Genomic DNA, 14,601 nt, shown 5'->3' with positions numbered 1-14,601 from the left:
TAACCCCTCTGTACGATATTTTCATAATAAGAAAATAAAAAATAAAATAAAATGTAATTATAAAAAAGAGTAGTCTTACCAAACCAGCTGAGGGAAAATTTTTATTCATAGTGATCTTAACAGAGTATTTAAATGTATCACAGACCAGTTTGGATTTTCTTCTAAGTCTTAGCAAACCAGTACTTTGATAAGCTGTTATATCCTCTGGAATTCTGACTTTATGAGAGGAAATTATAGAGCTGTTTTCCAACATCATTCAGTTCAATTTCCAACTCTTTTCATTCAGTCAAAACCACATTTAATGAATCTATGTAAAAGGAAAGCTTGTTTCAATAATTCACAATAAAAAAAAATTGTTTTGCATATTTTGTGTGTGTGTATATATATATATGTATATATATATATAGGTTCGAAAAGACTAAATAGAAGCTCACCCTTAACTATTTAATTTATCCATGCTTAGTTTTACTAACTTTTCTTATTATATTTAAGTAGCTATACAAAGGCATTGCCATTTAACTAAGCAGTTTCTGAATATAATATTTCTTGTTCAATGGCACTCCTTTCAACAGTCTCACCAATTTCTTCCCTACCCAATCCTTACCACACTCTTCTTAATTTTGTAGGATATACATTGGATTCTTGCCTGCATGTTCCCCCTCTTCTCAGGTTCATTCCTCTACCGCTTTTCCCCTGATGCCACCTACCCCTTTTAAGTACTAACTTCCTGGTGTGTTTAATTAGTACTTACTAACTGTTCACTATGTGCCAGGCCCATCACCAAGTACTTAGCTAATCAGGCATGAGGGCTCACTTCCCCCTGTCATAACTTAAAATTCTGATCTTATCCCCTTCCTATTGATAAGCACCTTCTAATTTCATTGTAATAGAAAATCTTTATTTGTTTCTCCAAAGAAAGATTAAATAACTATATGAGTTTATAAAAATCATACAAAAAATAAATTTGTTTCCCAAAGCCCCCAAACATTACTTTATAACTAAACTAGCTAAAGTATCAAGAAGAAATATAAGATGAGGCACAAACATTTTTTAAGCCTGCAGTAATTATATTAAAAGAGGAAACCATTAAAATAACATACATGATTTGTAAAAAAATTAATCCGAGAAGTGATATATCCAACATATTATCATTTCAATAGAAAACCAATAGTTTTTAATGATATTTTTCACATTTTTCAAAACCTGTCTTCGAAATATAGTGCATTTTGTACATACATTAATTTCAACTTTTAATTTTAACACATATCAATAGTCAGCAGGCAATGTGGAGTGTCCACACTAGATAGCACAGCTTCAGCTATAGACAAACATAAAGACAAGGTATTTTAAACAAACAGCAAACAAAAAACTTACAATAAACCTATGAGCAGACAAATACATGAGTAGACTCAAAAGACAGATATAGCCTTAACCAGTAAGTACAGTAATTTAAGATAAGCTAGAACTACTCTATAATAGTATAAACAGCGGTGATAAATAGTATGCTATTTTCTAAATACAAAGCTAATGTGTATTAAATTAGTTACCTTCATAAGTTATGTGTTAAATAAGTGTGAATAAATATTAACTGTATGCTCTGTAGAAGCTTGTAACTTGATGGGTATGATGAAAAATATATTAAATAACAAAATAAATTAATAAATCTGTACAGTGATAGTGGACATAAAAGGCAGTTATTCTGAGGATTAAACAGTGCAATATCACAAATGTGATATAAGTACTAACAGATGATAAAATATAGACTAAAATTTCTAAAACAGTTATCATGAGATAACTGTTTAATTCTCCAAATTTCCCTCTGGGGAATTCTTTTTGTCAAAGATCGCCATTCATGTCCTACTACGTCTTCATATGAGATTCAAACATATGAGTGAAGGAAGCAGTATAGTTTGTTTAGACTATTACATTCCATTCACCTCACTCAACATAGGGTATAAGGAAAAACCTACCACCTACAGTAGGACAGGTTTACCAGGCTCAGATATTCTAAACTCAAATAGGATATCTGTTTTAGTAAGATTATTTTTTCTATGATCAGATGACCCTTAAGACTAAGATAAGTGCAAAAATAACAATAGTAAGTAGTAAATAAACTTAATTATGTCCTAAGCACTTTATACATATTGACTTACTTTGCAAAAAACCAAACCCTTATGTGGTAGATATCTCATTTTATTCATAAGAAAACTGAAACACAGACACCTTCACTGGCAGTGAATATGCAAAATATGGATATAAAATAGTGTATTTAACTCGTTCCTACTGTTTAATATTTAAGTTATCATAAATCGTAAAAAACTACAATTTACCCTGTCCACTGGTAATTTTTTTCCTGAGTCTGAATTAAGAACTACAGATCAATGACAGATAAAGCCACTTAAAAGTTCTTGATACATACTGCTAAAAAATCATTCAGAAAAACTCTAACATTTTAAGTGTCTAACATCAACATTTATGATTACTTAAATCTTTGATTTTAGGTGAACAACTTGGGTGTCCTAGGGTCTTGTGCCCAGAAGACACCTACTTGGCTCATGAATCTGCTGTCACCACTTTGAAGTTTGGAATACATTTTAAGTGCAGAGCCCTGCATTTTAATTTTGCTTTGGGCACACAATTTTAAAGATTATTCTGCTTATTATATGTCATTAGTTCCTACTTTACTAAAATCACATGAGGACAAAATTAACAGAAATCCTACTGAACAGATTTTCCTATATCTCCTATCCTTTGTGACTATATGGTCCTCCTTGACTGCCTTCTTTGTACTTAAAAAATATTTGTAGTAAGCTGAAAATAATTACTTAATTATTCCCTAGAAAACAGTAATCATTTATTTTTAATCACTTCCTTTTTATTCTATTACAACTTACCTTCTTATTTAGAAGTAAATTATTAATCTTAACTAACCATGGATATTTCTCCTTTCTTGAAATGCATCAAATTTCTTTGACAAGTTAATATTTGTACGTTTGTTCTATATTATTTAATACCCAAGGGTATTTTTATTTAAATTTGAAAAATTAGTCATCTTTGACAGGCATAGATAGAAACAAGACTCAAACTGGATTAAACAAGATAGGAAATGTATTTGCTTAATCTATTGAAGATAGAATTGAATAAAGAGTTCAAAGATGCCATCCACAATTTATCTTATCCTTCTAGATAGCTCTGTGGTACTGCATCTCAAGCAGATGTTTCCTTCATGTAGACAGATTGCCAGTCAACTCTAGATTTACATTCTAACATATATAACAACCCAGTAAAGACTCTCTTTTCTCTCTCCAGCAGAATAAAAGAAGTAATCAAGCTGTCTGGAAAGTACAGTAACCAGAATCTACTATTGATGAGTCATGTATCCATTTCCATGTCTGTCCAAGAAAGCAGTGTAGGACAAGGCAGCCCCAAACTATAAAAATGAAAGGATGGCTCCCCAAGTAAGATTAGAAATCTACAACTGTTAAGGGCACAAAGAATGCACAAACAAAAAGAAAACTACACCATCACTCCCTTGGCTGCCATCATCTCAAATACTCAATCCCTTGCATATATACAATATCTTTAATAAATCTAGTTAACATTATTACTATCTTAGCCACAACAGAAATTATTCATCACCTCACCAGTGGGTAGATTTTCTGAATGTGTGTGTGTGTGTGTGTGTGTGTGTGTGTGTGCGCATGTGCGCGCACATACATATGTGCATGCATGCATACATGCACATGCCAGTATGGGAGCTTTAACTTAGGGCCTCAGGCTCTTTTTCTGTCAAAACTGGTGCTCCACCACTTATGCCACAGCTCTACTTCTGGCTTTTCATTGGTTAATTGGAGACAAGAATCTCATAGACTTTCTGCCTTGACTGGCTTAGAACCATGATCGTCAAACTCATGTACCCTGAGTAGGCATGATTCACCATTATCAGGCTGAATAAATAAAATTTTTAAAGAATTCAAGTTATTGTATATAGGTACAAGTCCACAATTTTTGCATTACAAAAAGTACTAGAAGTCAGGTCCAAATGTACATTCTTCTTAGTACTACCTCATAATCTGATAACATATAGCTAACCTAATAAATTGAACTATCCCTCACAATTAGTGTGCAATACATAAGAGATAAATAATAATAATTAATCCCTCTGAGAAGAGCAGAGAATGTTAAGCAAATCATGGTCACTAATAGGAAGCAAAGTCAGTGGTCAAATTAACAAAATTTCCCTTTCTGATAAATGTAATTCTTCAGTCTGCAAATTTTGAAAGCATTTATTCCTACAGCCTCAGAGGGTTTCACTTTCCCATTATCTTCCATGGCCATAAAAGATTTCCTGTCTAGGAACTATACTCTTTATAGCAGCCCACTCCCTCTGGGCAAAACCTCAGGAGCTTAGAACTCAAAGAACACGGGCTTTTGTTTACCAGGCTTAAGGTTTCTCTTGAAGTACAACTTCCTAAACCCTTAGTAAGCTTTTTGGCCAATTTATTTCACTTAAGTGATTAAATTAGCACTCAAAACAATACATCTTGCCAAAATAAATTATAGCAACCTGGGTTTCAGAGCTTAAAGTTTTAGTCAAGGCAATAGAACTTCCTAGTACTATTATCCCCCTAACCCAAAGCTTAATGATTCTCCATGAAGCATTAAAACAATAATCTGGAAAAGAAGGCACGTGTTCCCTGGCTGCATCTTAGTTTAAAACCAGTTCAGAACTGGATTAAATGTTGCTTTGGTCTATAGGATAGAAGTATACAGCATGAAATGCTTGGAAGAAACATAAAATAGAATTTTTTCCAATTCAAAATGCTGAATTTTCCTCTTACCAACTTCAGCATATGGCAGAAACAGGCTTCCCAACTTTCCCAAATTACAAAGCTTTTCTTTCTTATTTTTTTCTCCCAATACTGGGGATGGAATTCAAGAACTCACAGGTTGGTAAACACTATGCTAATGTGAATAACACCTTTTTTACTTTTTAACTGTTTTTCATAAGGTCTCCCACTTTTGCCACAGCTAGCCCCAACTGGACTATAATCTATGAGATTCCTGTGTCTGCCCCCAGAGTAGCTGAAATTTTAAGCACGCATCATCAAAAGCTCTTGATATTACCATTTGTTTCCATCTTAGATGGCAGAAAGAGGCACAAAGAGCCTCTTTTTATATGGAAAAACTACATTTTTCTTCCTTTCTTTTTCCTTTCATGCCAACTTGAGCCACAGCTTCTCTCTCCCTCCTTCCCACCCTCCCTCCCCTCTCTCTCTCCCTTCCTTTCTCTTAATCTATCTCTGTCTCTTTCTCTCTTTTTATGCTAGACCTGGGCCTTGAACTCAGGACTTGGGCACTGTTTCTCAGTTTTTGTGCTCAAGACTCTTTGGTAGGTTAGTTGAAGATCCAAGTCTTATGGGCCTTCCTGCCAGGGCTGGCTTCAAATCATGAACCTCAGCTCTCAGCCCCCTGAGTGGCTAGGATTGTAAGTGTGAGCCATTGGTGCCCAGCTTAATTGCTCTCTTTTATATAAGTCATTACCAGAGGCCTCAGGAATTAATCAAAAGAGTCCAGCCTCAAATATAACACAAGTGACAGTATAAACAGATATTTTGTAATTTTTTATTTTATTATTATCATTAAATAGTTGTACAAAAGGACATGCCATTTGACAAAACAGTTTATGAATATAATACATCTTGATCAATGTCACCTCTTTCTATAATTCTTAAAAAAGAATTACCAGCAGAACAGCAAAAGCCTCACTTCCTTTCATCTCAATATTTAAGGTCTAGATCTTAATGTCTCTTTTTTCCTTACTAATTCTGTGTTGGTGGGAATACTTTCTATTTACAATGACAAAAATGCAACTTCAACTGATTAAAACAATCACAACAGCAATAATAAGTTTTTTAAAGAGAGCATCTAATAGAAGACAATCACCAAGGCACTGACTCAAGGTGTTCCAATAGAAAAAGAAACCGCTTCTCTTCTGGTTTCACAATTGGTCAAATCTAAGACACTCAGTCACAAAGAGTCTATCTATTCAGCATTCACAAAAGAAGCTCAAGCCCAAGTGCTAGAATGACTCTGTGATTCTTGTCTTAAAGTTCCTGAACCAATTACTGATTCTGGCTACCTGGAGAATATTAAAACTTTCAGTATTTATGTATTTAATTGTCCATAGTCAATAGCAAGAATAAATATATGAGTTAATATAAAAGGCCTCATCTGTCAACATAAATTATACAAAATTATTTTAATATGAATAAATGTCATTTCATTAATGTTAAATACTTCCATTAGTCTACCTAAGATGCAACTGTATGTTTTTTCAATAAATAGCAATCAAAGGCCTTTTGTGTATGAAAATCTAAATACCATTAAAATAAAAATTATTTACCCAGCTACAACTGATTCCAATTACCAAGTCACAAGTGAGAAACTCTAGAGAAGCACTACTATCAATTCAAGTGCAAACAGTAACTTAGGACTTCCCTTTTGATTAAAATACCATGATCCACAGTAACCCACAAAATTCCCCTAAATTTTACAGTAAAGAATATGCCCCTTTAGTATGTAAAAATATTAAAGAAACAAAACTAGAGGAACTGCCATTCTCTACAACTAAAAACATGATATGTATAATATAAAAATCTACAAATCCATAAAAAATGATAAATTCATTAATTTATGAAAAATAATCTACAAGTCAATAAAATTGTGTATCATAGTTGAAGAATTATACTACACAACACAGCTATTGAAAACAGCCTGTTGTGAATATTTTAAGTTGTATCTTATTTTTTCACGTTTTACCTTTTCTAAAAATTATGTTCATATCAAAATCTGATAAAGCTCCATGTTGTAAACCTTTATTTGCACATGATATTTACACATGATATCCTTCCAGAATGGAGAGACCCATGTAAACATGTGTCAACTGTGTCACAAAGAAGCAACACATTCAGGAACTTGCTTGCTTTACAACAGAAAGCCAACAAACTAAATTTCTTTAGTATACCTAAACATTCATAATGAAATATATTAAATAATTTCTCCTAAAACCAAAGCTTGTTGATAGGTTTCTATCAATTCACTTGATAGAGACACAATGAAAAAATCTTTGACAACACATTCTCTTTGCAACTTTATTTACAAACTAATTTACCAATTGTGAATATCTTCATCTCATATATGAATGTTTTAAGTCGAATATAACATCATTGTGCATAATACATGCATTCACAATGAAACCATTTTATTTCTCATTGGTAATTCTTTTCCAAACTTCCACAATGAGAAACAGAAACAGCCCTCTCTACCTTAACAAAAAGTAGAAAAATTACAGCCATACCAATGTAGAACAAGTCATTTACTGGATACTTAAAACTTCTCTGCAGAACTTTCAATGTGGACTATAAGACAAATATAAAATAGCATCTAAAAACCAAATACTAATTTTCTCATATAGGCAAAAAAACAGGAAAAATCATATTTCGATAAGGATATTACTCTAGGACAAGGGTACTGTTTTAAGTAGAAACTGTTTTGAAGTTTTATTAGTTCCCAACCTTCCTATTATGTCATACAGGGCAGTGTAATAAGCTTACTTTACTATTGCCACCTTAGATTTTTTCTTCCAATATTTTTAACTGCAACTGAAATTGGAGGAAACTAATCTCAGAAATAAAATTAAAGGCATCCCATCTCTAATATGTTACTCTGTATCGTAAATGAATGTTATTTTGTTACTTATTAAACAAAATTAAATCCTGATAATTATTTTTAATGTCTACAGTTTCCAAATACAGTTTTGAGAATTAGCTTAAATTTTGACCTGACCGTTTCTTTGTGAATGTTTTGAAGCAATAAAGCAATAAAACCCTTCAAATGATTCTTTACATTCTGCAATTAATAATGCTTTTCATCACATATTCTTTGCTCCAAAATTTTCATTAAAATCTGTTGTAAAAAATCTTTAAATATATCCCCCCCAATTTTTAAACCTAATACTTTTATTCCAAAAAAAAAATCAAGATAGGAACAAGTTCTTCAATGAATTGAGGGATGTACCAATTGGTATCAATCACTTTATTTCTAAAGATTGTAAACTTAACAGCAAAGCTCATCTCTAAAATAATGTTTGCATATTTCTTGGTAGATTTTCATCACACTAAAGAGTAAAGTGTCTTTTACTTCTAGATAAATACTCCACTTCCTTTCTTACTCTGTGTATATCTAAAGAATCCCATCTGTTAAGAACTGATCCTGCATACATATCTACTGCTGCAGAGTCGAAACTGGTTACATATTGAAATCAGTTTCCAGATTGTGAAAGCTCAACTGTCTCTTAGGTTATATGAACTAAGAAAGCACAAAATACTATTATCATATTCTCCAAAGTAAAAATGATATTGATTAGAAAAAGGTATATACTAATACAGTAATTCAGATCCAGCTAAAATATTAACATATTTTTGAAATTTCATTTTTATCTTAAAAAGAAAAAAAGACAAGTATTGACTTCCTATTTGCATCTAGTTAAAATTAAAACGCTAAGAAAATTATATTGCTATGAGTGTTCTGAAAAAGAACAGGTTATATCAACGTGGTGACATTCTTCCAAACTTAACACTGACTTTCTGTAGATATTTATTTGAAGGGTACACAAAAGCAGAAAGGGGCATTATGCATTCAAGCAGGAATAAATAGAGCAAAGTAAAGGCAGATCATAGCCTATCTTTAACTCAACAAACTAGCAAAATGGGGGGAGGCGTTAAACTTTTCTGTAAATGAAAGAGTTTCATAAGCCATAGACATGATCTAATCCATGTTTCAGGCACTACCACTGCGTAGCAGCAGCTTTCTTTCCATTTTCCCATAGATCAAATAAAAGTAATTGCTTAGGCGAAAAAGCAGACTGCATGGTTGGGTGTTATAAAAAAAAATCCCCTGGCAAGCATATTTTTATCATTCCTGTGACTCCACACTAAGTACAATAATCAAGTGACTGCTTCTGATTTACACCTTGCCCTCCCAGACCCAACCTTACATTATGTCAAAGGCTAGCTATTGCAGAGGAAACTGGGGTTGTTGTTTTTTTTTTTTTTTTTAATGCTTTGCTGCAGCAAGAACTGCCTTTACAAAGCACTAAAAATGAACTGCTCTTAATTATGCTCTGTTTATGATTCTCCTCTCCCCATCCCTTCCCCTTTCTTCTGCTGTCATCTTGAACACTCCTTAGCCTCTCGGTAGGTAGCACAAAACATTAAGTCATACACAGTTCTGCAGTAACTCTTTCTTATCATGAAAGAAGCCAAACCTAGGCTGCATTTTAAAATCTTTGCTTTAGTCTAGAGCCTCAAGCCACGCCGCTGAAGGCAACCATAGAAACCAACCTGTATGATTTCGTACCTTCTTTCCCTTTTAACACCTTGTGTGCACACAATTTAAAAGCAAAACGAAAAGACCGAGAGATCAACCCATTCCGAGCAATATTCACAGAGCAGGGATTGCTGTTTGGGGGGGGGGGGGGGGGGATACTGACACCACACTCTCCCATCACAGCCTCAGAAATACATTCAAAGACAGATGCAAAACTGCATCCTTCTCCTCCTGCCTCGGAAACATCACACACCCCAGCTGCTCAAGTTGGAGCTCATTGCGCTTCTCACATTTCAGTAGCACGGGGGGGGGGGGGGGGGGGGGCGGATTTCGGCTCCAGGGGCAAAGCTGTCATCCTCAAGAGAGCGACACCACGGACAATTGGACAATTAAGAGAGGGTTGGAGAAGGAAGCCAACTCTTCCCACCCCCCACCCCACCCCGGGAACCGGAGGCCTCCTCATCCCCTAACTAAACTCTAAAGTCCACCTAACACCTTTCTTTTTCTTCTTCCCCGACCCCCCCCCACACACACCCTTTCCCCAGCCAGGACCGATTTAGTAGCCATCAGAAGTGAGAAGCGGTGTGAAGTTGGGGCACCGCGCTCAGGTGGGCAGGAGAGGAGACCACCCCCCCCACCCCACCCCACCCCAACCCCCCGAAGGAGAGGACGGAGAAGGTTGGCGCGGCTTTAAGGGCAGGCGCGCGGGCGGCCCGGGCGGCCGGGCACGGCACCTGCCGGGCAACCCCGGCCCCGCCGAGCGCTCGCCCCGAGCCCAGCTCTCTCGGGGACCCTGACCGGGGGGGGGGGGGGGGGAGTGGAGGAGGGAGGGGTAGCGGGAGGAAGCGGAGCCACCGGGGACCGAAAATGGAAGGGAGACCGGGAATATGGGGGGGGGGGGTGGAGGAAGGGAAAGCACACACGCCTTTCTCCCTTACCAGGTTGAGCACGGTCTCCACGATGTCCCGGTTGCTGACCTCTCCGACCTGTATGAGTCCGATCAACACGGCGAATTTCATCCGGATGTTGCGGATCGGCACCGAAGGGTTAATCATCCCCGCGGGGAGCACCACCGAGCCGGAGCCGGACGCCCCCCTCAGTTCCCCCATCCCGCTGCCGCCGCCGCCGCCGCCGCCGCCGCCGCCTCCGCCGCCGCTGCCACCGCCGCCGCCGCCGCCGCCGCCGCCGCCACAGCCGCCGCTGCCGCTGGCCCCGACGGCGATGAGCCCCACGGGCTGAGGAGGTTCGAGCCCAGGGCCCGGGCCCGGCTTCTCGCTGGCCATGGGCGCCCTTCGTGAGGAGAAGGCGAGAGCAGCGGCGCCGCCTCCGCCGGAACCGTTATCCCCGCCTCGGCCCCCGCCCCCCGGCCGTCGCCTCGGAGCCCCAGCATCCACCAGCGCCGCGGCGCCGGGCCCGCTCCCCGCCTGCGCCTCAGCCCGGCCCGCGCGGGCGCCCGGCCCGGGTGGAAGCGGCCACAGATCCTCACAGCCTTATTCCCGGCGGAGGCGGCGCCGCGAAGCGCAGCCCGGAGAGCGAGCGGCAGTGCCCGCCCAGCAGCTGTGCCCGTGCCGCCGCCGCCGCCGCCGCCGGTCTCCCCCCCCCCCCCTCCTCCCGGACCGACCGGCCCGGCCCGCCCCCCGCCCCCCGCGGAGATGCTGCCGCCGCTCCCCCGCACAAAAGCCCGAGGCGACAGCCGCTGCGCCACGGCGCTAGCTGGTGCTGAAGCTCAGGCTGTGGCCGCAGCGATACGGACGCTGTTGGCCGCCGCTGGTACCGGCGCCACTGTTGTTGTGAAGCCCCGACGCCGCCGCTCACTCCGCCATGTTGCCGCCCCCTGCCTGCGGTAGCGGCCACTGCGCCTGCGCAGAGGCTTCGGGGGCGGAGCCCTCGCTGCACCCCCTCTTTTTTTTATATACCCTGCCCTCCTTCGCTTCCACCTACCCACCCCGACACCCTTCGTCCCTCCTCCCCCCCCCTCCCCCCGCACACACAGTCACCCTGAATGGATAGACAGGTGAGCAGGTGCATGGGGACGGGCTTGCCAGACCCTGGGACTAAGCTGGCATAGGCGGGGCGGGTGGCGGCTTCCTTGTGGTTGTTCCCTGGAGGGTGGATTCTCCCTGCGGGGAAGGACACAGTGTGCGTGTCTTTGCCTAAACTGCTACCGCCTCCGCCTCTCGGCCCTACGTGCGCTCGCTGGGCGCTCGTTCGTGGTCTTCGCGGTCGCCTCCAGCCAAGGCCACGTGTCTGGTGAGGGAGGGGAGTGGCAGACCGTCTCCCTCGGTCCCTCGTCGCCCTTCCTCGCATTCGGTCCGCCTGCTCTCCCTGAAATTTCCCAAAGGGAAAGTGGCTGGCAAAGCAGAAACAAACACACGCGGAGGGAAGGCGACGACGAGCCCGCATTGCCTGGGGGGAAGGATGCAGATGGAGTGGAACGGGTCTTTTTTTTTTCTCTCTCTCTCTCTCTCTCCCTACAGCCAAGAGAGAGGCTGACACCTGCACACACAGGCGCGACTTAAAATAGAACTTGTCAAACAGTGATCCTCTCAGGAACGGGCTGAGAACAACAAATAGCTCTTGAACTCGCCTCCCAGCCTAAAAAGGCAAGCCTGGGTGACCCTGGGCAATAGTTGAGTGATTTGCAACAAATCTCACACTTAAAAAAAAAAAAATCCCTAAAGATCACCAGGTATGATGCCTCCCCTTAGGAGTTTTATTTTTGACATGATCTAAATACAAGGGAGATTCTCATTCTCACTGTCAGCCTTAGACTAGGAGAAAAGTAGATTTGGATATCTCAACAGATAATAGATAACCCCCCCCCCCCAAATTTAGTTTGAATGTTAAGAAGTTAACATGTGCATGGTAATCTTACTGCTGGCATTGAATTGAAACTAAATAAACATGACTTCTGGTTGCTTCCTTCAAAGGACAGATGCAATTTTCGTGAATATTTCATGAAGCCTGTTCTGTGCAATAAAGATACATTTCACAGGAAATATTCAGTCCCTTAAGATATATTCAAATCCTTTTCATGTTCATTTCAAATGGAAAAATGTCAATATATAAATCCATCATAATCCAGTTTGTTACTAATCACATCTAATTAGAACTACCGCTGGTGAACTTAACTCCCAGAATACAAGGGACATGGAAAAAGTCTGAAGTACACAGCTTATAACAAAATTCCTCAAAAACGAGATTAGGATTAGTACTTGGTCATATGTTTGTCTAAACTTCCACTGAAGTGATTGTATTATTGAAGTAGTTGAACAAAATTTTTTGGGAAAAATTGGTATGTTCGTTTCAATGAAATAGCAATGGAATTATATAATGCTAGCATGATTCTAACTGTATGAGGATTTATGAAACATGTAAGACTTAACCTGTACTAGTAGGTCTTGAAATAGACTCTAACTGAAAATCCTGTAACATTTATATCTTATCTACAGCACATCCTTTTGGTGTCTGCTAGTATCAAGGCTGAGCTCTGGACCTTGTACTCACATTGGATTATCCTGTGAATGGCTGGCACGCTACCACTTAATCATTTCACTGGTTAATTGGAGATTGACTCTCATAGACTTTTCTACCCAGACTTGCTTTGAATTATAATCCTTCAGATCTCAGCCTTTTGAGTAACTAGGATTGCAGGTGAAAGCTACCAGTGGTGTCCATCCACAACATTTTTGTCTGTGCTAGATATATGCTTCTATGAGAATGATGTCATTTGCAAATTTAAATTGCTACATCATTTTTACATATATGAATCCAGACTTAAAAGTCATCACACTGGATTTTATAACCCCACAGATAGATAGATAGATAGATCTATATCCATCTCTCTATATGTATGGCAGCAAGTTCTACCTCTTGTATTTCACACATCTTGAATGAGTGCTTTGAGAGAAATGACAACCTGAACTTCCTAATTTCTTTCAAAATCAATAGTTTAACATCATCTTTAACATTTCTGTTTGAATTTTCCCTACAATTTTGCTTTGTTTTTCTTGTTCATGTTTTAAGTAGAGATAGGAATGGCTAAAGAGAATAGCCCTATTTCAAAATGTGTGCTTTTATTCAGTTTCAAAGATATTTAAAAGAACTTACCAATTAAACTATTCACTTTTGGACTGTCAGTCCCTTACAAGCAGTACAGCACAGTGGAATGTGGGGAGGGCTTTGAATCACCTCATAACTACCCATACAGTCTGCTCAGCTATTTGAACTTCATTATACTCCTTCCTTAAACAGATATAACACCTGCCCCATAGGGAAGTGAGAAGTCAATGAAATAATTTCATCTCAGCAGCTAACATACAGTAATATGTCTTTGTATTGTTAGTATACAGGAACTGTGTTAAGTGGTCTGTAAACACATGAAACTCTAATAACCACATACAAACCTATAGCATTTCACACTTACATGTTTTCAAGGCATGACATTTTGGAAAGATGGCAATCAAGTCTGTTTTCTTCTAGACTACGAAGCCACATTGCAAATGCACAAATACTTAGTATTTAGATTCACAATATTTTGAAATGAAAGATAGCTCCATAACACTAAAATAGTCTAAAATACTAACTTTTAAATCTATAGATTAAAAACATGTGCTGGCTCACCCATAGGTCTGGCTACTCAGGAGGCTGAGATCTGGGGTCTGAGGTTTAAAAGCAGGCCAAGCAGAAAAATCCAAAAGACTCTACCTTAAAATAACAAGAAAAAAGCTAGAGATGAGGGTATGTCTCAAGCTGTAGAGCTCTAGCTATGAACAAAAACTTCTGTAAGAGTAGGAAGCCCAGTACAAGGCCTAGGGACTATGTGTGTGTGCATATGTATACATACATATTCTATAAATATGTATACTATACTGTAAAGTATATATAAATTATATAGTATATTCAGTACATATTAATTTATATACAATTTTGCATACCCATGATTCTGATTCCAAAGCACAACCTTTCAAAGCCCATGAATCTGAGTTCTGAGAGACAGCTTGTGATTTAGAATGCATGCTTCAGATTCAATAGAACTGAGTTTGGATTCCACTCTCACCATCTGCTTCTAAGTGTGATCTTGACCAAATGGCTGAGCTTCCAAGCCGCAACTTAACCAAACAATGTAAACATTATAATATAATTTTTTTAGAATTACAGCAGCTGACATATGAGGTACTTAATGTGGAACAACTGTCAATCAATGGTATT

At 39.2% G+C, this 14,601-nt stretch overlaps 1 protein-coding gene across 2 annotated transcripts in view; it reads right to left on the bottom strand.

Annotated features, from left to right (window-relative positions):
* The window catches only part of Nbea (neurobeachin), a 532,882-nt gene extending 522,209 nt beyond the window's left edge, over positions 1 to 10,673 (bottom strand). For both annotated transcript variants that reach the window (XM_042685587.1, XM_042685588.1), the window contains exon 1: positions 10,329 to 10,673. In XM_042685587.1, coding sequence (XP_042541521.1) covers positions 10,329 to 10,673 — 345 coding nt within the window. The remainder of the gene's footprint in view (positions 1 to 10,328) is intronic.
* Between the last annotated feature and the right edge of the window lie 3,928 nt (positions 10,674 to 14,601).

Source organism: Dipodomys spectabilis, unplaced genomic scaffold, assembly GCF_019054845.1.
Source record: "Dipodomys spectabilis isolate Male_0828 unplaced genomic scaffold, ASM1905484v1 ptg000095l, whole genome shotgun sequence".
In the NCBI taxonomy this organism is placed as follows: domain Eukaryota; kingdom Metazoa; phylum Chordata; class Mammalia; order Rodentia; family Heteromyidae; genus Dipodomys; species Dipodomys spectabilis.
This window is presented reverse-complemented; position numbering and strand designations above follow the sequence as displayed.